The sequence below is a fragment of the Blastocystis hominis genome, assembly GCF_000151665.1.
Source record: "Blastocystis hominis, Singapore isolate B (sub-type 7) whole genome shotgun sequence assembly, scaffold_9".
NCBI lineage: Eukaryota > Bigyra > Opalinata > Blastocystidae > Blastocystis > Blastocystis hominis.
This window is the reverse complement of record NW_013171868.1, coordinates 190,807-212,870: the sequence shown is the minus strand read 5'-3', so window position 1 is coordinate 212,870 and position 22,064 is coordinate 190,807. Positions and strand designations below refer to the sequence as shown.

General features: G+C 44.9%; 15 protein-coding genes; 6 read left to right on the top strand and 9 right to left on the bottom strand.

The window, feature by feature from the left end:
• Positions 1 to 148: 148 nt before the first annotated feature.
• GSBLH_T00005002001 (uncharacterized protein) lies at positions 149 to 789 on the bottom strand (the record flags this gene model as incomplete). The annotated part of the gene is made up of 5 exons (XM_013043991.1): positions 149 to 442; positions 472 to 513; positions 545 to 604; positions 634 to 685; positions 728 to 789. 5 exons carry the CDS (start codon positions 787 to 789, stop codon positions 149 to 151), a joined length of 510 nt encoding a protein of 169 aa, XP_012899445.1.
• Positions 790 to 827: 38 nt separating this feature from the next.
• On the bottom strand, positions 828 to 1,506 carry GSBLH_T00005001001 (uncharacterized protein; the record flags this gene model as incomplete). XM_013043990.1 has 2 exons in its annotated part: positions 828 to 1,332; positions 1,362 to 1,506. The coding sequence occupies 2 exons, from the start codon at positions 1,504 to 1,506 to the stop codon at positions 929 to 931; spliced, it is 549 nt and encodes a 182-aa protein (XP_012899444.1). The 3' UTR covers positions 828 to 928.
• Positions 1,507 to 1,660: 154 nt separating this feature from the next.
• GSBLH_T00005000001 (Succinyl-CoA Synthetase subunit ? (SCS?)) lies at positions 1,661 to 2,709 on the bottom strand (the record flags this gene model as incomplete). XM_013043989.1 has 3 exons in its annotated part: positions 1,661 to 2,400; positions 2,435 to 2,551; positions 2,587 to 2,709. The coding sequence occupies 3 exons, from the start codon at positions 2,707 to 2,709 to the stop codon at positions 1,684 to 1,686; spliced, it is 957 nt and encodes a 318-aa protein (XP_012899443.1). The 3' UTR covers positions 1,661 to 1,683.
• A 339-nt stretch (positions 2,710 to 3,048) lies between these two features.
• On the top strand, positions 3,049 to 3,523 carry GSBLH_T00004999001 (uncharacterized protein). XM_013043988.1 has 4 exons: positions 3,049 to 3,163; positions 3,193 to 3,231; positions 3,264 to 3,380; positions 3,410 to 3,523. The coding sequence occupies exons 1-4, from the start codon at positions 3,059 to 3,061 to the stop codon at positions 3,515 to 3,517; spliced, it is 369 nt and encodes a 122-aa protein (XP_012899442.1). The 5' UTR covers positions 3,049 to 3,058; the 3' UTR covers positions 3,518 to 3,523.
• Positions 3,524 to 3,560: 37 nt separating this feature from the next.
• Positions 3,561 to 4,329, bottom strand: GSBLH_T00004998001 (uncharacterized protein; the record flags this gene model as incomplete). XM_013043987.1 has 6 exons in its annotated part: positions 4,246 to 4,329; positions 4,158 to 4,216; positions 4,069 to 4,128; positions 3,850 to 4,039; positions 3,735 to 3,821; positions 3,561 to 3,704 (listed from the first exon to the last, which is right to left on the bottom strand). Exons 1-6 carry the CDS (start codon positions 4,309 to 4,311, stop codon positions 3,561 to 3,563), a joined length of 606 nt encoding a protein of 201 aa, XP_012899441.1. The 5' UTR covers positions 4,312 to 4,329.
• An 81-nt stretch (positions 4,330 to 4,410) lies between these two features.
• GSBLH_T00004997001 (uncharacterized protein) lies at positions 4,411 to 5,392 on the top strand. XM_013043986.1 has 3 exons: positions 4,411 to 4,656; positions 4,688 to 4,759; positions 4,789 to 5,392. The coding sequence occupies exons 1-3, from the start codon at positions 4,531 to 4,533 to the stop codon at positions 4,942 to 4,944; spliced, it is 354 nt and encodes a 117-aa protein (XP_012899440.1). The 5' UTR covers positions 4,411 to 4,530; the 3' UTR covers positions 4,945 to 5,392.
• Positions 5,393 to 6,063: 671 nt separating this feature from the next.
• GSBLH_T00004996001 (uncharacterized protein) lies at positions 6,064 to 6,589 on the bottom strand (the record flags this gene model as incomplete). XM_013043985.1 has 3 exons in its annotated part: positions 6,368 to 6,589; positions 6,264 to 6,337; positions 6,064 to 6,231 (listed from the first exon to the last, which is right to left on the bottom strand). The coding sequence occupies exons 1-3, from the start codon at positions 6,501 to 6,503 to the stop codon at positions 6,064 to 6,066; spliced, it is 378 nt and encodes a 125-aa protein (XP_012899439.1). The 5' UTR covers positions 6,504 to 6,589.
• A 34-nt stretch (positions 6,590 to 6,623) lies between these two features.
• Positions 6,624 to 7,100, top strand: GSBLH_T00004995001 (uncharacterized protein; the record flags this gene model as incomplete). Its single annotated transcript, XM_013043984.1, has 4 exons — positions 6,624 to 6,678; positions 6,709 to 6,825; positions 6,857 to 6,980; positions 7,010 to 7,100. The coding sequence occupies 4 exons, from the start codon at positions 6,624 to 6,626 to the stop codon at positions 7,098 to 7,100; spliced, it is 387 nt and encodes a 128-aa protein (XP_012899438.1).
• Positions 7,101 to 8,026: 926 nt separating this feature from the next.
• On the top strand, positions 8,027 to 9,559 carry GSBLH_T00004994001 (uncharacterized protein; the record flags this gene model as incomplete). The annotated part of the gene is made up of 2 exons (XM_013043983.1): positions 8,027 to 8,375; positions 8,409 to 9,559. 2 exons carry the CDS (start codon positions 8,027 to 8,029, stop codon positions 9,557 to 9,559), a joined length of 1,500 nt encoding a protein of 499 aa, XP_012899437.1.
• A 1,794-nt stretch (positions 9,560 to 11,353) lies between these two features.
• On the bottom strand, positions 11,354 to 13,312 carry GSBLH_T00004993001 (uncharacterized protein; the record flags this gene model as incomplete). XM_013043982.1 has 4 exons in its annotated part: positions 11,354 to 12,842; positions 12,878 to 13,052; positions 13,083 to 13,211; positions 13,246 to 13,312. The coding sequence occupies 4 exons, from the start codon at positions 13,310 to 13,312 to the stop codon at positions 11,360 to 11,362; spliced, it is 1,854 nt and encodes a 617-aa protein (XP_012899436.1). The 3' UTR covers positions 11,354 to 11,359.
• Positions 13,313 to 13,442: 130 nt separating this feature from the next.
• GSBLH_T00004992001 (uncharacterized protein) lies at positions 13,443 to 14,036 on the bottom strand. XM_013043981.1 has 6 exons: positions 14,009 to 14,036; positions 13,874 to 13,949; positions 13,735 to 13,842; positions 13,635 to 13,703; positions 13,564 to 13,601; positions 13,443 to 13,532 (listed from the first exon to the last, which is right to left on the bottom strand). The coding sequence occupies exons 1-6, from the start codon at positions 14,017 to 14,019 to the stop codon at positions 13,490 to 13,492; spliced, it is 345 nt and encodes a 114-aa protein (XP_012899435.1). The 5' UTR covers positions 14,020 to 14,036; the 3' UTR covers positions 13,443 to 13,489.
• Positions 14,037 to 14,238: 202 nt separating this feature from the next.
• GSBLH_T00004991001 (uncharacterized protein) lies at positions 14,239 to 15,611 on the bottom strand (the record flags this gene model as incomplete). Its single annotated transcript, XM_013043980.1, has 9 exons — positions 14,239 to 14,349; positions 14,381 to 14,533; positions 14,564 to 14,619; positions 14,650 to 14,722; positions 14,753 to 14,891; positions 14,920 to 15,087; positions 15,124 to 15,208; positions 15,238 to 15,405; positions 15,437 to 15,611. 9 exons carry the CDS (start codon positions 15,609 to 15,611, stop codon positions 14,239 to 14,241), a joined length of 1,128 nt encoding a protein of 375 aa, XP_012899434.1.
• Positions 15,612 to 16,783: 1,172 nt separating this feature from the next.
• Positions 16,784 to 17,427, top strand: GSBLH_T00004990001 (uncharacterized protein; the record flags this gene model as incomplete). XM_013043979.1 has 7 exons in its annotated part: positions 16,784 to 16,792; positions 16,824 to 16,861; positions 16,921 to 16,996; positions 17,028 to 17,135; positions 17,167 to 17,235; positions 17,269 to 17,306; positions 17,338 to 17,427. The coding sequence occupies 7 exons, from the start codon at positions 16,784 to 16,786 to the stop codon at positions 17,378 to 17,380; spliced, it is 381 nt and encodes a 126-aa protein (XP_012899433.1). The 3' UTR covers positions 17,381 to 17,427.
• Positions 17,428 to 17,557: 130 nt separating this feature from the next.
• On the top strand, positions 17,558 to 19,516 carry GSBLH_T00004989001 (uncharacterized protein; the record flags this gene model as incomplete). XM_013043978.1 has 4 exons in its annotated part: positions 17,558 to 17,624; positions 17,659 to 17,787; positions 17,818 to 17,992; positions 18,028 to 19,516. The coding sequence occupies 4 exons, from the start codon at positions 17,558 to 17,560 to the stop codon at positions 19,508 to 19,510; spliced, it is 1,854 nt and encodes a 617-aa protein (XP_012899432.1). The 3' UTR covers positions 19,511 to 19,516.
• Positions 19,517 to 19,615: 99 nt separating this feature from the next.
• On the bottom strand, positions 19,616 to 21,433 carry GSBLH_T00004988001 (uncharacterized protein). XM_013043977.1 has 9 exons: positions 21,277 to 21,433; positions 21,176 to 21,246; positions 21,080 to 21,146; positions 20,811 to 21,049; positions 20,620 to 20,781; positions 20,377 to 20,588; positions 20,229 to 20,346; positions 19,858 to 20,198; positions 19,616 to 19,827 (listed from the first exon to the last, which is right to left on the bottom strand). The coding sequence occupies exons 1-9, from the start codon at positions 21,416 to 21,418 to the stop codon at positions 19,644 to 19,646; spliced, it is 1,536 nt and encodes a 511-aa protein (XP_012899431.1). The 5' UTR covers positions 21,419 to 21,433; the 3' UTR covers positions 19,616 to 19,643.
• Between the last annotated feature and the right edge of the window lie 631 nt (positions 21,434 to 22,064).

Genomic DNA, 22,064 nt, shown 5'->3' with positions numbered 1-22,064 from the left:
CTGTCATCGAAACAAACAAGCGTTACATGAAATCGTCTTCATACTGTTTTGAAGCACTCACATCTCCAGATTTCGTCATGAGATCATTATAGCTCATTAGCTCTGTGTGTTCAAAGATCCGACTATTCATCACAAACGTACAAAACACTCACTCGTAGCTGAGTTCCTCTTGTCGTCTCTTATTTGCCTCCATTTCTTCCTTTTCTCTTATTCTCTGCTCCTTGAACGCCTTCTTCTTCTCTCGCAACTCGTTCGCGTCACGATCCGCTCTCTCCTTCCGGAAATCGGGATTTCCCTCCACCTTTGTCTTCTCGATGCGGTTGACAATCAGGCGATCACGCGACACGCCAATCTTCTTTCTCACATCCTTCTGGTTGTGGAAACCGATCGTACCTGTGTCCATCGTCTGGTCTTTGCGCAGGTTGCTCCAGTATGTATACACCTAGACTGAGAGAGCACCACAGTTCCTACAATGTTCACCTTTGGCATCTTGCAACCAGAAATGGAGTGGTTCTACACACTAGAGTCCACAAGAACGTAGTACCTTCACCAGTTGGAACACATCTTCCAATGTTTCCTCTGGGATATCTTCAATGGTTTCTCCCTACATCGAAGCATTTCGTAGATAGAAACGGGGTTTAGACGGATGTAAACGTGGGCAGAAGAGACATCGTCAACGTGGAACCTAAAACAAGGTTAGACAGGAACGGTGCAAAGAGAAACCTACCACACATCCTCTGGCCATCCGTATGCGATCAAATCTTCGTTCTCGTACTTATCCCGTCCCATGAAGCATTTGTAGCCACCTAGTCATTACCCAGAGAGGCGCAGTATGGGTACCTCGCACCGTGTAGTAAAACACCATTTCAAACAAAAATGAATTGAACAAACAGACAAAGCACCAAATCAACAGTCAACAGCAACATCCTTAAGCCAGAATCTCGTAAGGAAGCACGAACACGGTCTTAATGGGCTTGGTGGGAACCACAGTGTGAGCAGCACGAGGCTGAGCAGGCAGGCGCTTCAGGCACACCTTCTCGGCTCTCTTCTCGGCCTTGATGGCTTCGTTCTGCTTCACACGGTCCAGATGCTGCTTTCTGCACTTGGAAGGCAGGACATGCTCGACCTTCACGTGGATTCTCTTCTTGATGATGCGGTTTCTCACCTGCTTGTTCACCTCCACACCCACAGCGGTCTTGGTGACATCAAAAACGACTCCAGTGCGTCCGTGGTAACCCTTGAAAGGCATACCCTTGTGAACAGCTCCGTTGGCCACAATATCGACGTAGTCACCTACGTGATAGCAGCGCATGTTCGTAGACAGAGGAACTACTCCGTGGTTGCGGAAAGCTCTCTTGAACATGTAACGAGTACGGGCACGATATCCATTAGCGTGAGGCATTGTCTACACAATTCGTTAGAATCACTGCTCTCCTCATTACGCAAAACCAAGGAAGGGCACTCGAATTCGATTCCTGATTGCTCTTCCCTCTTGCAAAAACGCATGGCACGCAAATGATACTTACATTCTATTTCTTGGTGCGAAATTTCTGTAATCTCAAAGCAATGAAAGAAGGAACCCAGGGGGTACCGGGTTTCCTCTATTTGATCCCTATATAATTCTCGATTTCTGTCACCCCCTTAATTTAACAAACACGCCAAGAAACTGTAGTTACAAATAGTTTAGGCCTTTCCTGCCGCCTTCATCAGTCCATAAATCGCCTCTCCGATCTGCGCCGGGGTGTCCACCACCTTGATTCCCACCGCAGTCATCGCCTCCATCTTCGCCTTCGCCGTTCCCTTTCCTCCCGAAATGATCGCTCCCGCGTGCCCCATGCGGCGACCCGGCGGCGCCGTGCGTCCGGCAATGAATCCCACCACCGGCTTGGACGGGTCTCCGTACTGCTTCAGCCACTCCGCAGCGTCCTCCTCCGCCGTGCCGCCGATCTCGCCGATCATCACGATGCCCTCCGTCTGCGGATCGTTCGTGAAGCGCTCCAGACAGTCGATGAAGTTCGTACCGTTGAACGGATCGCCGCCGATGCCCACCACCGTCGACTGACCCAGACCGTACTTCGTCGTCTGCGCCACCGCCTCGTACGTCAGCGTGCCAGAGCGGGACACCACACCGATCTTGCCCTTCTTGTGGATGTAACCGGGCATGATGCCGATCTTGCACTCACCGGGCTTGATGATACCCGGGCAGTTCGGACCGATCAGACGAGACTTCGACTGGCTCTTCATGATGTCCTTCACGCGGAGCATGTCGTGCTGGGGAATTCCCTCCGTGATGCACACGATCAGAGGGATCTCAGCAGCAACAGCCTCCAGAATTGCGGAAGCAGCGCCGCTAGGAGGCACGTAAATGACGGTAGCGTCAGCATTCGTAGCCTTCTTGGCCTAGAAAGATAGTTTAGCGATTCAAACATTCTACCTCCTCCACACTTGAGAAAATAGGCAGACCCAAGTGAGTGCTACCAGCCTTCTTGGGATTTACTCCACCGACCATCTTGGTTCCGTACTCAATAGCCTGCTGCGTGTGGAACGTACCCTACAGCATCAGGCAAACACAAAAACGATGCTCACATTCTTTCCAGTGATACCCTGACCGATTACCTTGGTGTTCTTGTCAATCCACACGCGCGCAGTGCTGCTGGCGCGAGCAACGGATAATCCGATACGCGATACTTTAGAAACGCTTGAGAGCATTGAATAGAAAAGAAATGGTTCTATTTCTGATTTCCACAGTTTCCACTATCTGTTGCTTTAGCTATTGCTTTCATTCGATTATATTGGAACATTCAGATTCGCTTCTAGAAAGGATGTTAACAGATCCATAGAGAAGAATAAACTGTGGATGGCTGCGGAGGATTTCCCAAGAGCGATTTGTGTGCAGTGCTAGACTTTATCTTTATTCTCGATTCCATAAATCACAAATTGGGCAGCAGAAAAGCAAGGTCTTTGAAAACAAAACGAAGCAAGCAAACTGCCATCCTTAATCCCGAAAAACGAAAAACGAAAAAACTGATTCGTGTCAAAGTATTGTTGAACATAGTAAATGATATCTCTCTTTGTGCGTAACGGTGCTCGTGCTCTCTCTGCGGTACGTGCTGTTGGTGTTACAACTGTGCAACGATCGCTCTTTACAAATCCTTTCAAATCGGTAGGAGTACGCATTGAATTTGATTCTAGGAAACAGAGGTAGATGAGGCAAACTGCCCGAAAGCAAAAGTAAGTGAGAGTGAGTTCATTCTTCACCATAGGCTTTTGATGATCTTATGGATAAAAAGGAGCAAGAGAAGAAGGCAAAACCAGTGCCTAAGAATCTGAAGGGAGATGATTATCCCTTCGAGTTGGAAGAAGAGGACTATGTTGAAATGGTAGTCGAGGGTCTGAACTGTGAGCGTAGATTGATCCTAAAACGGGAGAGTGGAATCCCCCACGAGGAGTTTTTAACAATGCCGAACCTACTCGCTACGGAGATTGGGAGATTAAGGGACGTTGTTATGACTTTTAAATTCGCTTCTTGTTTGGAGCAAACAAACAAGCAAACAAACAAGTCACTTTCCTTCAAACATCGATGTGAGAACGGTTACTCGCGATAACTGGATACGCTCCAGAGCATCTGTCGGTTGTTCGTTGTTCGGCGAGATGGCTTCCTTCGCTTTCTTGCAGATATCAAGAACCAGAGATTTGCTATTTCCCTAAACATTCAACTCCCTCCAAACTATGACCTCCAGGCCCATGAGATAACGCAAGAGAATCTTAAAATCCTCCTTTGTAATTTGGTAGGGGTCGAGAATATGACGTATCAGCCAATTCTGGGAATCAACAGCCATTTCGCCCTACTTGCTTGTTTTTCTTAAAGGACCAGTTGTTCCGATCATCATTCCACTTGTGGAGATACTCCAGAGCTGCTGCTTTTCCAGGGAGGGGCGACTCAACTACAATGACCTGTCCCGGCTTTGGCTTCTCCACTTTCTTCTTTGGCTTCTTTGGCTTCTTTGGCTTCTTTGGTGGCTTCTTGGCGGGATCTTTTCTACAAAAAGACACAACAATGAAGTCTACTGCTCTACAGTACTATCGGGTGTTTTAATCTCCTCGGGCTTATTTTCTTCCGCAACTTTTCTAGCTCAAAAACCCAACAATTCCCATACTCGGTCTCGTCCGTGCTTTTCTGTAGTGCCTTCTGCTTCTTGATCACTTTGCGGTATGTCTAGAGGTACAATCCGAACACAAGGTAACCTCGAGACGATGATCGACTCCTTTTTCCTTTTTCTCCTTCCTCTCCCTCTTTCCTTCTTTGGCCATCACGATTCTTGAGAAAAGTAGTAGAAGTAGAAAAAAACCTTTAAACAAGGGGCATGAAACTCCCTTGACTCTGTGCGAGTCTTTCCAATAGAGTTGATACCGTTGTAAATTGTGGACATGCCCTCTAAAAGGAACCGCAATGACAAGTCCAACAAAGGAAAGTCTTTAGTTGCTGATGTTTCAACTCTTTTACAGAGAGCCCAAAACTGCATCGACAAAATGGATGGAAAGGGAGCGTTGCTCCATTTAGAAGAGGCGTTGAAGCAGCAACCTGACAATCTGGAGGTTGTGGATAAAACAGCAAACGTATATATGGAACTTGGAGAAGATGAAAAGGCATTTCCAGTGTGCATTTGGATTTCTGGTAATTGTGTAGTTGCTTGTGAAAAGTGCAAAAGAGGACCCCGATCATAATTATGAGAAGTGGATGTACTTGGGACAGCTTCAGGTACGACTGGACTGCCGTATTGAGCGTAGAATGGAAATGATGCTGTAACGTGCTACCGCAAAGGAATCCAGCTCCTCGAGGCTGAGGTGAACGCGACTCCGGACGGAGAGGACAAGCAGATGCTTCTCAATCGTCTCTGTGGTGCCTATTGCTCCGTAGGCGAGCTGTACATGACCGATTTATGATATCCTGCATTTTCATACGAGGTTCTTAACTCCACCGAAGAGCCAGACGCCGAGCAGAACTGCGAGGGGTGCATCACGCACGGCCTCTCCCTCTGTCCCGACAACGTGGACGGCCTGGTCATGTTAGCGAGCTGTCGCATGTCGCAATGCCGCTTCGACGACGCGGAGCAAATTTTGATGCACGTGAGCGAGATCATCGCCGCGATCGACACGACCACCGACTTCCTTCCCGCCTACGACGTTCGCTTATTCGCCGGAAAGATGCTTCTCGAGCTCGACAACGACGACAGCTGCGTAGATGCGAAGAGACGAGTGGACGGTAGAGAGATCGATGCGAGGCGGCGGTGAATCTGTTCGATCAGCTGCTGCTGGAAAACGACGAGAACAACGAGCTGCTGTTCTTGATGGCCACCGCGCACTACAATCTGCAGAGCTACTCGATGGGATTGGAGTTCGCGACGGTCCTGGAGAAGGTGGCAGCGAGGCGGAGCGCTGAGGAATAGAGAATTCAGGAGATGTTGAAGAGGGAGGGAAATATTCCTGAGCTGTGCGCGCAGATGGAGGAGGTGCAGAAACTGCTGAAAGATCTGCGCGATGGGCAGGCTGCGAACCCAGAGGCGGAAAAAATGCAGGAAATTCCGGAGGAGGAAGCTAAGATGCAGGAAGAGTGAATTTAGTATTTGTTTGAGGAAAACATGGATAAGAGAGTACATAGGGAACAGATGCCGATTTACGCGTTTCTTGACTAATATGGATATGGATTGTGGACCAATCGATTGTCTTGTCAGTGGTTGTTTCACTTTTACGTATTTCATTGTACTGAGAGCTCCGACTCGCCACAAATAGGTTTGTAAAAGAAGGAAAGGTAAAGCCTGGATGGCTATTGCTGCTTTCCGTATTTTGAGGCGCTTGAGATTGAGAAGAGAAGGGGTTATTGCCTCCAACTATACATTGCGAAAGGAGACCAAACTTACAAGGTTTGGGTACTTGAAAAGCAGTGCCTTTTGAATCCTGGAACAATCCTCTCATAGGGATACAAAAATATAACGAAAGCAGGAATAGTGTAGTAAATACAGTTGATTCCATGTTTTGGATCCAATGAGAGTGAAACAAACAGCTTCAATAACTATAGGAACGGTGTCTGTTCAAAAACCGAATAGGATTGCTGAACTGTCTCTTTTCATTATGCGGAAGTGACAAACGTTGTTCTGGTAATATTACAGGGGCACTATCAGTAGAATCAAGTTCGGGCTGGTAAGGAATGACCACTTCCAACGGAGAGTTACCCTATAGAAGAGCAGAGAGTTAGAGAGCAATACTTCGTGGTTAATGACAGAAGTCTGCTCATCAGCAAAACGAACTTGAGATCGCTTCTTCTTGAAAGGAGTCAACGCTACAGTTGTACCACAACCAGAAATCATACGAATTTTGCTCTCCCTATTGACGGCATCCAATTGTCTAGAAACACCATCCGCTGTTATTCTGTTGTGCTTTTTATTGTAGTGGTGAATAAATGGAAGCAGCAGGATCGTACCCACTCCAATTGTCCAGAAGAGCATTCTTTTTTCAGACATATCACTCTGGCCTTCACACTACCAAATGATCCACAAAAAGTAGAATAGAAAAGTGGAAAGTGAGAAACTCTATAGAGTTTTTTGCTCTTACTAATATCTTTTAATATGCAACGATTTGTCGCGAGATCACTTAGCGTACTTCCTGTTCGTTCCTTCTCTGGTAATTTTGGTTGCTAGGAGTAATATCCAGTATCATTCAAAGTGAAGTACACAGACTCAAAGGGAAACGTCAAAAACTATGACGTCACTGCCCCGGAGGAGTCTACTTTATTGGATGCTATTAAGAGTGCCGCAATTCCCATTCAGAGTACCTGTTACGATAAATAGTGAATCTGCAGATCGCTGTGGTGGAAATTGCACTTGCGGTACTTGCGCTGTGCTGATGTCGCCGGCTTTGAGTGACCAGACTTTAATGACTGCGAAAGAAAGTGGATTGCTCAGACGGAGAGGAAAAGGAAAGGGGTAGGCTCTTTAGGATTCATTCTTTGTAGCTATCATCTCGCCTGTCAGTCAATTGTGACCAGCTTTATGGAAGATGAGACGATCGAGATTAACTATTGCAGAAAGTGTGCTGTTTCTTGAAAATAATTCGATGTGAAAGAGAGTACACACCCTGTTTTGTGATGGTGATGGAGTAACTGGAAGAAATGAGTGTGAAATCCAGGTGACAGAGGGGAATTAGGTAATAAGATGTGTTGCTTTTAGGAATACGCATCACACAGGGAAGTGAGAGTATAGAGGTGTACCAGTATTGTGATATGCTTCTAGGTGGATATCATCATACACACAATAAAAGGTGGATGACAATTTGCAGAACAGACAAAATGGAGTACATAGCGATTGCTGTTGTTTGCTATTTGTGTTGGTAGATACATCGAAATTAACACATAAATATACATTGAGTCGACATTATCGATAATGTCAATAATCATCATTTTACGCTGAATAATAGCATGTACAATATGCGAATAATATTACTGAGAATCCTTGCAAATGAGTGTTCACCATCACTCTCAAAAATGGTCCAATAATGAATATCATATTATAATTTAGCAGCTTCTACAATATACTCGGTAAAAAGAAAAATAACAAAGCTGTTATACCAACTCAGTTAACTCGAGACGAGCTAGATCTTAGATCCTATGATCAGTCATACAGCAAGGATCAAACCTAAAATATATTAGAGTAGCACTACAAGGGGTATCGAAATTTCATACTTTTTCTTATTGTTGATTGTTCAACAAAGAATTATTAGAATTTGAGCATGGAGCAAGTGGAATATAAAATTGTTACCAAAGGAAATAAAGAAAGTAACGCTTTTAGGGATTGTTCAGTATTTAGTCTCCAAAGGACAAGTAAGCAGATCAGCATATCTGGAGTATGTATATTTTAAAGACAAAGGGCTTTATTTGCATTGGTATGATAATGAACCAAAAGATATCAAGATTAATACACATCATCACCAATTCTACGTTTATATTAACGGTTGCATCAATTACTATGTATCTATGGAAGATAATAATTATACATGTAACGTTTATGAATGTAATAATGAGAATTATAAAAACTTCAGCTACTACGCAAGGTATGATTATGATAATGTTGATGTGTGTTATTATTGGGACAACGATAACCACTACATAAAAAAGACATTTGAAGATAGAATAATGAGAGAATACTCTTATGAAGTGAAAAATGGAAATATTGATGATACAACGAAAAAAAGAGTATATAAAGGTGAATATGAGTACAATCCTAAACAACACTTTCCAAGAAAAAATAACAAGATTGCAGGCCAAGGAAGTCAAGTGGATAATGATATACAAAACAATGCAAACACTGAGAATCAAAAGAACAGTAAGTTGAGCGCCATTATGTAATAATTTGTAGATTCTGATCCAGCACAAAATCATCCACAAAATAAAACAGAAGATGAAACGTCTACAACGATTGGTACAACTGATTCTAAAAATGGATCACAAAAAGAACAGCAGAATGAGGAAAAGGAGAACACCAACGAAATAAGAGATAAAAATGAAAACAAAAATGGAACCACCATTAAGAATGATGAATCATCTCTGTCAAATGGAGTCGCAAATACTACTGATAAAAATGTAGACTCAGAAATTCCCAAGGAAATACCAGGTAAAGTAAATCTATATATGTTAAGAGTAGTTATACTCAAAGTAGAGAATCCACAGGGTACTTACCTAATAAATGCACAAAAGAAACAAAATAACTATATTACTCTAACATGGACAAATAGCAAAAGCCAAGAGATCCCAGTTAGTGAGGATGGAACTTCTTTTGTGGTGGAATCGAAAGAACGGAATTATCTGCTCAAATTTGACAATGATTTTACAAAATGTTACATAATCGAGTATAAGCAAAAAGACGATTTAAAAGGATATTGCTATTACACTAAGCATGAGGCGGATGAGCTGAAGGAGTGTGGACTTGTTAAGAATGATGAATATGTCTGTTTCAAGAAGTTTAATAATGGGAAAATGACCGAGTATACATATAGTTTCGAGAATGAACAAATTGTTGTTGGATCCAAGACAGAGGTGTATGAAGGTAATTATCAGAACAATCCTTGTGAGCATTATCCTAGGGTCGTTCCAAATGCCTTGGAAATACTTCCAGAATTGCCAAGGAATGCTAAAGAAGAAATTGTCGAGTATATAAAGAAGATAGAACAAGGACAAAATGAAATTGTTGTTAAGGCAGGAACTGAATTATCTCAGATAGATTGTAATGCGGGAATATTAATATTTGAAGAATCATATATGAATGAACTACAGAACGATTTTGTTATTAATGAAAAACAATTCCCCTATTTAAGGAAACTAATTTTAGAAAGTAATTGTCAGAATTCAAGAGACAAAATATTCGGTAAATTTGAAATATCGGGTTGCCTGAAATTGGAAGAAATTGAAGTGAAAAATAATTCTTTTTGTTGGTATATGCAGTATGTATTCAAGGGTATTGCTATTGTTTTTATGTTTTCAAATAGACTTGCCTTCTCTCAAGTCAATTAAACTAAGTGGTGGTCTTCTTGGTCTACCCCAAACCTCTTATGAATGTCCTGGTCAGTCTTCTTTAGAAATGATAAGTTTGAGAGTCGTTCTGTTTTCACTGTAGATCTCCCCTCTCTCACTACGATTATCGCTAAATCAAAATCGTTATATTTCGTATCCACAATTACGATAAAGAGTAACACTTATAGAAAATATAGGATTATAGATGTTCCAAATGTGAAAAGAGCAGATCTCGGGGATGCATCCCAAGGACTCATAAAATGCGAAGTGTCAGGTAGTATCGAGAATGAAAACATTATTTTCAGAGAATACTAGCGAGGCCATTAAGAAATATTTTCTTAGGAAAAATAAATCGGTTGCTCTATCTACTACCACTACTACTCATGATTTTTCTCATGGAGATTATGTTTGTAATGTATGTACTGAGGAGAGAAATGAGGGAGACAAGCATACTAAATTCATAAAAGAATCTATAGATGGTCAACTAAGTGAAAAAACGGATACAGCTAGAAAAAATACCAATACTGCAGTAATTGATGATAATCATTCGCTTATAATAAATAATGATAATGAAAAGAAATATAAAAGTTTAAAAGAAAAATTATGTTATACTGCTTTTATTATTGAGGCAAAATGTGGTAAGTTTAAATTATTATCACTTGCAATATGGGAACAACTCGAATGTGTGTTGATTGCGAATAATTGTTGTTCCAATTGCACGATGTTTTGTATATCTTCTTGTCCCAAACTAAGATCTCTTCTTATTGGGGAATCTTCGTTTAGTTCTGCTAAGCTTCATGTTCAAAGTAATCATTGGCATGAATATTATTTAGTAGATTGTGACTTATTAGAAGAAATAGTAATTGGTAATAATTCATTTGAAAATAGTCGATATTTAACTTTAGAAAGTATGGTACCGTTAGTTGTTTCTAAATAGATCTTCCGGAACTAAGAATCATTGATTTACAAGGTGGAAATTTCTGCGGTGGAGGTGGATGGTTTTCAAAAGGAATGGAGTTGATAATGATGGGTTTATATTTTACACATATACTAATAGCATTAGGGCTTCCCAAACTGAAAGAAATGAAGGTTGATGAGACTTCATTCATTTATATCAGCAGTACATCGTTTCAGAGTATATACAATGATGGGCGATAATAAAAAGATATTCCGGAGATAAACGGTATTACTGAGCAAATGGTTAATCAATTAAACGATGTTGTCTCTGGTATGTGATTTGTTAGGAATTGTTAGTAGATCATTCTCAAAAACTGAAAATCAAAACAATTGGCTAAGAATAAGGGGAATGTTTGTTATATAAACCAAAGGCTGTAGTGTTCACTGACTATCAAATTAACTATATAAAAGCAATACGCAATTCATATTGTATTATTATGGTATAGAAGACTCAAAATGAAAAACTACACAGAACAACGCGTAGTAGGTAAAGGATTTTGATTGTACAACAAAAATAAAAAACCTGAAAAGTGAAACCTGATGGAATAAATAGAAACATCATATACTATATAACTATTAATGCGAATAACATTCAATTATGATGAAAAACATGAAAAATAGCTAATACTTTCTAAATAATCCAACTCATTTTTGTTAAAAGGATTATAAATGTAAAATCATTTAGCAATAATAATCATTTTTAAAACTCATAAAGACTGGTAGTTAGTCAAGCTTGTCTGAAAACATAACTTAATCGGTTGTAGTTTAGAACACACAAGGTCAAAGATCACAATTAGCATACTATCAATCAATACTCCTAACCATCCCTTTATCATCCTTCCCTTATTCCATCAATGTTCGGAATTGCTTGTCGATGTCTTCATACAGCTCGTCGAACTTCGCCTTCATTTCCTCCACCGCCAATTTCGGGTGATAGAACTTCATGGAGGTGATTCTGTAGATCAGATCGGTCATCGAGGCCTTGATGTGGGCCCACGTCACCTTGGCATCCACGGGGGAATCGCGGATGGCCTTCATGCAGCAGTCGTAGAAATGGGTGATGATCCGGAGCATTCCCACCGATTTGTGGAGAGGGGAGGTGAAGTCGTACTCGGAGTAGGCGTTCTGCTGGAGGAAGTCTTCGCGGATGATCTTCGCGACCTCCATGATCACTTTCTGGTCCTCCGAGAGAGACTCCTTTCCCACCAGCTGCACGATTTCCTGCAGATTGTCCTCTTCCTGCAGGATTTGGCGCACGCGGTTGCGCATCGCGATGAACTCGGGGTCCATTTCCGCGAAGAACGGCTCCAGCACGCGGTCGTACTTGCTGTAGCTCACCAGCCAGTTGATGGCTGGGAAGTGTTTTCGCTGGGCGAGCTTCTTCTCCAGTCCCCAGAACACCTGCACGATCGACAGCGTCGCCGTCGTCACGGGATCGGAGAAGTCGCCTCCGGGCGGGGACACTGCGCCCACCACCGTCACGGAGCCCTCGCGCGCCGGGGATCCGATCAGCCGCGCGCGGCCGGCTCGCTCGTAGAACGCGGCCAGACGGGCCGACAGGTACGCGGGGTAGCCGCTGTCCGCGGGCATCTCGCCCAGACGGCCCGAAATCTCTCGCAGCGCCTCCGCCCAGCGCGACGACGAGTCCGCCATCATCGCCACGTTCATTCCCATGTCGCGGAAGTACTCCGCGATCGTGATTCCCGTGTAGATCGACGCCTCGCGCGCCGCCACCGGCATGTTCGACGTGTTCGCCACCAGACACGTTCGGTTCATGATGCCGATCTCCTTCCCGTTCAGCTCCGTCTTCAGCTCGGGGAACTCGTACAGCACCTCCGCCATCTCGTTTCCGCGCTCGCCGCACCCCACGTACACGATGCAGTTCGTGTTCGCGTACTTCGACAGCGCCTGCGAGATCACCGTCTTCCCGCACCCGAACGCGCCGGGGATGCAGCACGTGCCGCCCAGCACCGACGGGAACAGCGTGTCGATGATGCGCTGGCCCGTGATCAGCGGGTGGTTCCCGGGAAGCTTCTCGATCACCGGACGCGAGCTGCGCACCGGCCACAGGTGGGACATCGTCAGCTTGCTCACCACGCCCGTCGTCTCGTCGCGCACCTCAAGCAGCGTGTCGTTCAGAGTCAATTCTTCTTTGCCGTCCGTCTCACCACCATACACCTTCACCACTGTTCCCTTCAGATTCGGAGGACACATGATGCTGTGCTCCGGAATCAGCTCGTTCTCGTACACCACACCGAAAATATCACCGCCCGAGATGATATCGCCTTCCTTGAAATGCAGAGGGGTGTATAACCACTTCCGGTCTCTGTGCATTAATCAACAATCCAAAAATAGAATTACCGATTCAGCGCTGGAACATCCGCTCCACGAGGAATGAAGGGAGAGTGTGATTGGTTGTAAATAACCTCCAAAGGTCGTTGAATACCATCAAAAATGTTTGACATGATACCAGGACCCAATTCCACAGAAAGAGGAGTGTTTGTACGAAGTACAGGATCACCCACCGTTAGACCCGCTATTTGTCAATATTCATCTGTTTCAATACCAGTCTCTTCGTAACATTGAATTGAAGCAGTGTCGCCTTCAAGTTTAATAATCTCACCCACCAAACGGTCATATCCCACTCTTACCAGTTCATACATACTTGTTCCAGACATATGGTCAGCTACAACCACTAAATCCTTACTTCCCTTCAACTAAACACTTACAAGGTCCGGAAACCTTCAGAACATATCCATACATGCTCTCTTTGTCCTCGTCTTGATAGGAAGGCATTTCTGACTTTCAATAGCGCTATAATACCCGAATTTGGATAATATGAATCGAGAAACGTGGAAATGTAGTTTCATTACTTTGATTGTTTGCCTTTCTTTTCTTTATATCTCCTTTGATATCAACAAAACAATTCATTCATTCTTTTCACAAGTACCCTAATCGCAGCAGAATCACCTTTTACTTGTGAGAAGCCTTCTTCGCACGACGGTTCTTGATCTCACTAACCCTTATTCATTATTCAAATTTCATACGCAAGAATGGCCTCACGCGACTTCTTGGCAATCTCCTGCTTCTGATCCTTCTTCTTCTGAATATCTTGCACGTTCATGCCGCAGATAGCCTTCTGAACCTTGAACGACTTCTTGCTTCGGCGCTTGCTCTTCTCAGCAGCCTATTCAATTTACGATTTTCAGCTTCTTTACCTCGATCTTCTTGTTGTTACGTCTCCAGGCAGTAGTCCATCGAATACGAGCAGGCTTCTTCTTCTGGGAACCCAGGGAGCAGCACTTGTGATTGAGGAAGTGCACGGGCTGGAGATGAGCAAAACGGAACGGAAATTACCTGTCCGTCCTTGCGGATGTACATGCCTCCGTGTCCAGGATAAATCTTGTACTCCGAGAAAGAGCAGGTTAAAGTCCTAGGAAAAGTGAGAAATGAAGTTATAAATGGTTAGAATGTGTGGGAATCGATACGTACTTTACCACCATATTGATTAGAGTGACTCCAAAGAATAATAGTGAGAAATAATCGAAAAGAAAGCGTTTAGTGGTTATTCATAATAAAGGTGAAATGTATTTACCCATTATTTGATGAAATGAGGGGAAAAGATATCGTATTGAATATGGAATGCTGCCTGAAAATACTCATTTTAGCGTATGGAACAAACAAAACTAGTTTACAGACTATTTCACTTTTCTCTTCTTGCTCTACCTTTCAATCCCTCTAAAATCCTTTACTTCTGGTTTCGATTCCATTGTGTTCCACCTTTTCACAGGTTTATCCGGGAGTTTGATTAACCCATAATCTGCCTTGCATTTCTACCCTTGAGCGCCTCTCTCTTCCTACGACCTTTCCCATGAGCAGCACAGCTACCCTCTGCTTAAGCAGCATTAGCTCCTTTTGTACTCTAAATGACTTGCTCTTCAGCTCTGCCACTCCCAGTTCTGCAATGATGCGTCTGTGCTCCTCCTTCATATCGCGCGTCAGATTCACTTCCTCCTGCTAGTCATCAGTCGATTCATCCACACCCACCCCGCACCGACTCGCCAATGTAACGCCTGGCGGTAGAAACATCGCGGGCTTCGCTTCTATTGGTGACATCGCGCTGCCTCTTCTACCAATCATCGCGTTCATCTCAGCCACCATTTGATTGACCGGATAGCGCTGTCCGTAGCTGCGACGGGAATCGGGCTACGATAAAAAAACAGCCAAAAGCAAAACCGATCCGATCAGAGTGAGCGCTTCTTGGATGGATTGGAGCTTGGATTGAAGCTGCTTTTCTTCCTGCTGACCCAAACCCAGCGATCTGAAAAGCAGATCTTGCTGTTTGCGACGCTTCACACTGTTCTCATAGTCAAATCTGGATGGAACGCAATGGTCTGTTCTACCTAAAATGGCTGAGCTCTTCTTCCCAGTCTTTGATGATAAATCCTTTACAACGACGAAGCTCGATTAAGGTTCGAGACACCTCCACATAGATGCCTTGGATGTCTTCTAGAGAGTACTGCTCTCTCGCAGAGAAGCAGTCGTAGATGACTGGCCAACGAAGATCATACCTAGATGATTATCATGTCATCAGCAATGTTTTTTACTTTCTACACAAATCAAATAGCTCGTTTGTAAGTTCATTTGTCCAATTTTTGGGTAGATCGAATATACATTCCTCTAACTCTTCCTCTACAATAAAAACATTTACAAATCGCTACGTTTATAACTCACAATATTTATCTGATAATTAAATCGAGCAAAGGGATAGTCTGGATACTCCACTTTGTCACGAACCCAATGTTTGAATGTTGCTCCATCCGATCTGGCAGAGCTCGTAAAGTCCGCATATATCCATTTACGCACAGGCTCCTTTGAGATCACTAATGCTAAAAGTGATAACCAACAAGAAAACTCAACTCTTTTTCTCCTTAATCAATTCCAATGGAGGTGGATTATTCTCGTCCACAATATTTCTCAGATACCGAGGTAGGTTTGCGTAGGGGTCATTTTTCACAGCTTTTTTCGGCTTCTTCTCCTCTGCTCCTTCCTTTGGCTTGTCTTCAACGCCCAGAATTTGAGCAATATCAGACATTATAAAGATTTGAACATACTTTTTTCTTTGAATTCTTCATTGTTTTTAAGATGAATGAAAATGAGAAGGTTTGCAATTTTTCAATACACAATTATCATATAGGCTGTATCTATCAAGCGAGAACATGAAGAATCAGCGAATACCAGTAATGTAGAAATTAGTGATAAAAAGAGTAAAGTTGATCAAAGCCAAAGTCTTCAATCTGTCATGCAGCGCGTAAATAAGTTCCTTGTAGAAGCGTCAGTTCGGTTTGATTTTTAGGGAGACGAGAAGAAGTTTGTGAAAGCGGTCCCAATCTACGAAAAGATCATCAATCAAAAAGCTAAGGAGTCATTAAACGAGGAAGACAAAGTAGCGTTGTTTTCTGGTGTGAAAGTTGCTGCTACATCTATTTCTGTGATGCTCGAGAAGTCCAATTGGGATCCGTTTTCTAAATTGCTGAAAACTTGCCTTTCGAATTCCTCGTTATTTTTAGAATCTCAGATTGTATGGTATTCACTGCTACATACATCATAGAACTGGATTAAGAAGTGGGAAGTGCTTCTCTCTATCATTACTTCAATGAATAGTGATGACTCGTTTGTGATAGCTGGAATGCATAAGAAGATCGACTCCATCATTTCTTCATGGAGCCAAGTCAAGTATCTTTTATAATTGGGTTTTAATTCGTAGAGAGGACTCGCTAGATGAGAAAGAGAGTAGTTGTGAGGCAGAAGAATTATCTCCTAGAGTTGCTCTATGGAAATGAGCAGTATTTTGTTATGGAAATCCTCATTCGGCTGCTTGGAATGGCTTCTTTGCAGTATCGGATTTCGCCCTTATTTAAGTCTATCAATTTAGTGATGAATACCAACGACCATCTATTTAAGTACGAATAGCGAATTTTTATGAACTCTAGAGCCAACCTGGATATGTTTGAAGAGTTACGCAAAAAATATCAAGAGAAAAGGGATCACCGAAATGAAAAGAAAATAGCTACACATTTCCTTGAAGAGGATAGTCAAAGTCGTGTTAACCCATGGCAATTAAAGGGTTCAAATCCTTATTTATTATCATTTGTTTGTTATAATCACTTCGAATTTCATTTCTCTTCATAGTTGTTGAGTATTTTCAAATAATACAATAATTACGGGGAATACACAATTTTGGCGAGGCATAATAATCATGACTTCATGACCACTGTGCAGTCTCTGAGAAACCTGCCATCTCTAGATATTCTTTGGAGTCACTCTAATCAATATGGTGGTAAAGTACGTATCGATTCCCGCACATTCTAACCATTTATAACTTCATTTCTCACTTTTCCTAGGACTTTAACCTGCTCTTTCTCGGAGTACAAGATTTATCCTGGACACGGAGGCATGTACATCCGCAAGGACGGACAGGTAATTTCCGTTCTGTTTTGCTCATCTCCAGCCCGTGCACTTCCTCAATCACAAGTGCTGCTCTCTGGGTTCCCAGAAGAAGAAGCCTGCTCGTATTCGATGGACTACTGCCTGGAGACGTAACAACAAGAAGATCGAGGTAAAGAAGCTGAAAATCGTAAATTGAATAGGCTGCTGAGAAGAGCAAGCGCCGAAGCAAGAAGTCGTTCAAGGTTCAGAAGGCTATCTGCGGCATGAACGTGCAAGATATTCAGAAGAAGAAGGATCAGAAGCAGGAGATTGCCAAGAAGTCGCGTGAGGCCATTCTTGCGTATGAAATTTGAATAATGAATAAAGGTTAGTGAGATCAAGAACCGTCGTGCGAAGAAGGCTTCTCACAAGTAAAAGGTGATTCTGCTGCGATTAGGGTACTTGTGAAAAGAATGAATGAATTGTTTTGTTGATATCAAAGGAGATATAGAGAAAAGAAAGGCAAACAATCAAAGTAATGAAACTACATTTCCACGTTTCTCGATTCATATTATCCAAATTCGGGTATTATAGCGCTATTGAAAGTCAGAAATGCCTTCCTATCAAGACGAGGACAAAGAGAGCATGTATGGATATGTTCTGAAGGTTTCCGGACCTTGTAAGTGTTTAGTTGAAGGGAAGTAAGGATTTAGTGGTTGTAGCTGACCATATGTCTGGAACAAGTATGTATGAACTGGTGAGAGTGGGATACGACCGTTTGGTGGGTGAGATTATTAAACTTGAAGGCGACACTGCTTCAATTCAATGTTACGAAGAGACTGGTATTGAAACAGATAAATATTGACAAATAGCGGGTCTAACGGTGGGTGATCCTGTACTTCGTACAAACACTCCTCTTTCTGTGGAATTGGGTCCTGGTATCATGTCAAACATTTTTGATGGTATTCAACGACCTTTGGAGGTTATTTACAACCAATCACACTCTCCCTTCATTCCTCGTGGAGCGGATGTTCCAGCGCTGAATCGGTAATTCTATTTTTGGATTGTTGATTAATGCACAGAGACCGGAAGTGGTTATACACCCCTCTGCATTTCAAGGAAGGCGATATCATCTCGGGCGGTGATATTTTCGGTGTGGTGTACGAGAACGAGCTGATTCCGGAGCACAGCATCATGTGTCCTCCGAATCTGAAGGGAACAGTGGTGAAGGTGTATGGTGGTGAGACGGACGGCAAAGAAGAATTGACTCTGAACGACACGCTGCTTGAGGTGCGCGACGAGACGACGGGCGTGGTGAGCAAGCTGACGATGTCCCACCTGTGGCCGGTGCGCAGCTCGCGTCCGGTGATCGAGAAGCTTCCCGGGAACCACCCGCTGATCACGGGCCAGCGCATCATCGACACGCTGTTCCCGTCGGTGCTGGGCGGCACGTGCTGCATCCCCGGCGCGTTCGGGTGCGGGAAGACGGTGATCTCGCAGGCGCTGTCGAAGTACGCGAACACGAACTGCATCGTGTACGTGGGGTGCGGCGAGCGCGGAAACGAGATGGCGGAGGTGCTGTACGAGTTCCCCGAGCTGAAGACGGAGCTGAACGGGAAGGAGATCGGCATCATGAACCGAACGTGTCTGGTGGCGAACACGTCGAACATGCCGGTGGCGGCGCGCGAGGCGTCGATCTACACGGGAATCACGATCGCGGAGTACTTCCGCGACATGGGAATGAACGTGGCGATGATGGCGGACTCGTCGTCGCGCTGGGCGGAGGCGCTGCGAGAGATTTCGGGCCGTCTGGGCGAGATGCCCGCGGACAGCGGCTACCCCGCGTACCTGTCGGCCCGTCTGGCCGCGTTCTACGAGCGAGCCGGCCGCGCGCGGCTGATCGGATCCCCGGCGCGCGAGGGCTCCGTGACGGTGGTGGGCGCAGTGTCCCCGCCCGGAGGCGACTTCTCCGATCCCGTGACGACGGCGACGCTGTCGATCGTGCAGGTGTTCTGGGGACTGGAGAAGAAGCTCGCCCAGCGAAAACACTTCCCAGCCATCAACTGGCTGGTGAGCTACAGCAAGTACGACCGCGTGCTGGAGCCGTTCTTCGCGGAAATGGACCCCGAGTTCATCGCGATGCGCAACCGCGTGCGCCAAATCCTGCAGGAAGAGGACAATCTGCAGGAAATCGTGCAGCTGGTGGGAAAGGAGTCTCTCTCGGAGGACCAGAAAGTGATCATGGAGGTCGCGAAGATCATCCGCGAAGACTTCCTCCAGCAGAACGCCTACTCCGAGTACGACTTCACCTCCCCTCTCCACAAATCGGTGGGAATGCTCCGGATCATCACCCATTTCTACGACTGCTGCATGAAGGCCATCCGCGATTCCCCCGTGGATGCCAAGGTGACGTGGGCCCACATCAAGGCCTCGATGACCGATCTGATCTACAGAATCACCTCCATGAAGTTCTATCACCCGAAATTGGCGGTGGAGGAAATGAAGGCGAAGTTCGACGAGCTGTATGAAGACATCGACAAGCAATTCCGAACATTGATGGAATAAGGGAAGGATGATAAAGGGATGGTTAGGAGTATTGATTGATAGTATGCTAATTGTGATCTTTGACCTTGTGTGTTCTAAACCCCAGCTGAATGCAACAAACAATCCAACCAGGAAGGAAGTTACTAGTCCACTCTTAATAGTCCGCGTTCTTCGGCCAGCGAGGGAAGGGAATCACATCGCGAATGTTCTCCATTCCCGTCACGAACATCACCAGACGCTCGAAGCCGAGTCCAAATCCGCTGTGAGGCACCGATCCATAGCGGCGGAGATCCAAATACCACTCCAATCCCTCCTTGGCCATTCCCAGCTCCTCGATTCTACCGCTCATTCCCCTCCTTCGCGCTCACCTCTTCTCCAGCACGTCCAGATTCTCTTCTCGCTGCGATCCTCCGATCAGCTCTCCGATCTTCGGCACCAGCACGTCCATCGCGCGCACCGTCTTTCCGTCCTCGTTCACCTTCATGTAGAACGCCTTGATCTCCTTGGGATAGTCCGTCATGATCACCGGGCACTTGTACACCTGCTCCGTCAGATAACGCTCGTGCTCCGAGCCCAGGTCCAGACCCCAGTACGGCTGCACCTCGAACTTCACCGTCTTGGCCGCCTCCTGCAGGATCTCGATGGCCTTCGTGTAGGGGAGATGCACGAAGGGATGCTCCAGCACGTTGCGCAGACGGTCATGCAGACCCTACGCCTCACACGCCTCTCCAACACACACAGGCTCGATCTGCTTCTCGAAAAACTCCAAATCGTCCTTGTTGTGCTCCATCACGTACGCCGTGCAGAACTTCACGTAGTCCTCCGCCACGGCCATGTCCATCTTCAGATCGCAGAAGCTACGCCTCACTTCCCTGCTCCGCGGCTACGCCATTTCCGGTTCAATCATCCAGAACTCCGCGAGGTGGCGAACGGAGTGCGAGTTCTCCGCGCGGAAGGTCGGACCGAAGGTGTACACGTCGCACAGCGCACAGCAGTACGTCTCCACGTTCAGCTGGCCGGACACGGTCATCTTCACGTGCTTTCCGAAGAAGTCCTTGGAGTAATCGATCTTGCCCTCCTTCGTCTGCGGAATGTCCTTCTATTCGTCAGTTGGGGGCAGTGCATCGCACGATGTTCTCGTCCAGCATCGTCGTGACCGTGAACATCTCACCGGCACCTTCGCAATCCGCTCCGGTAATGATAGGGGTGTGGATGTACTTGAATCCACGCTGCTGGAAGAACAGGTGCGTGGCGAACGCGCAGCTGTTGCGGACACGCGCCACAGCGGCGATCTATTGTCAAGTTGGGCAGGTATGCGCACAGTGTTCGAACGAGAACGCAGATGAGCAATGTCACGGAGATGCTCCAGAGTATGTCGCTTCTTGGCCAGAGGGAACGTTTTCGCGTCGCAAGAACCCAGAACCACCACTTCGGTGGCATGAAGTTCCACGAACTGACCCTTGGCAGGACTCTTCACCAGCACTCCCTTGATCTGGAGGCACACGCCCACGTTTCCAGCCTTGAGAACCTCCTCGTAATTGGGAACTCTCTCGCTGTCCACTATTCATAAGGTAAGCAGGACACCCCAACAGACGCACTGCATGCTCTCGAAGCAAGATCCATCATTCAGCACAACAAAAGCGAACTTGCCTCCACCCTTTTATTAACGCATTTTCCCTACACTACCTGCTTACGAATCGTACGAGTCCATCCTCCAATAGTGATACTCTTACCAACGTATGCCAGACCGTGATCCTCTAACTCTCAGAGAAAGCGAAAAAGCGAACCAGCACAAAGAATATCTCTGATGAGGACTCTTCTTCTCTGCCAGACATCAGCAGGTTTCTCAAGAAGAGTGCTCACTTCAGGATGAGCAGTAGGGAAAGTAATTTCTTCAGCGTTTTCAGATATTTCGACTTCAGTGGACATTTCTTCTAAGTCAATAGCGAACTTTTTATGGACCTGAATGATAATACCAGAGTCATCTTTTCGGCCGATTTCTGGAAATAACCGTTATTTACTCATTCATCGCTGCTAAGCCTCTTTCTTACCTAAATTGAGTATGTCCTACCCATAGATGCAAAAAACAAACGAATCGAGGGACATGCACCTTTCTTTGCTGATTGCTCTATGCTCTCTTTAAACCAATAATTAGAAAATCAGATAAAATACCAAATTTCTACCTCATATCCGTGATTCCTTTATCATTTTTACGGGTACTTCTGCAAGACACAGTCTTTAGTATTATTTCGAATAAAGAGCTTTAACTCTTTATTCTTTTTAATTTTTGCAGTAAGCTACTGTGGAGTATCCGTCAGTGAAGTTTGCACCCTTCTTTTCTAAATTCCGAACACCTGCTTGGTTTCTCAATTTGCTATGAACCGTTTGCCTATGCAGAATGTAGAGCACTTTTACGGTGTCCTCGCTCATGGGTAGACTCGTGGTCAAAATCGAAGTCACGGCTACAAAAACTTCTCAAAGGGGCCTTCGAATCAACGTATTGATGGGTAAGAAGCTGCTTTCTATCGATAATTCGCTAGATCGAGAGGAAGACAGAGGGACAAAGGGTTACCAC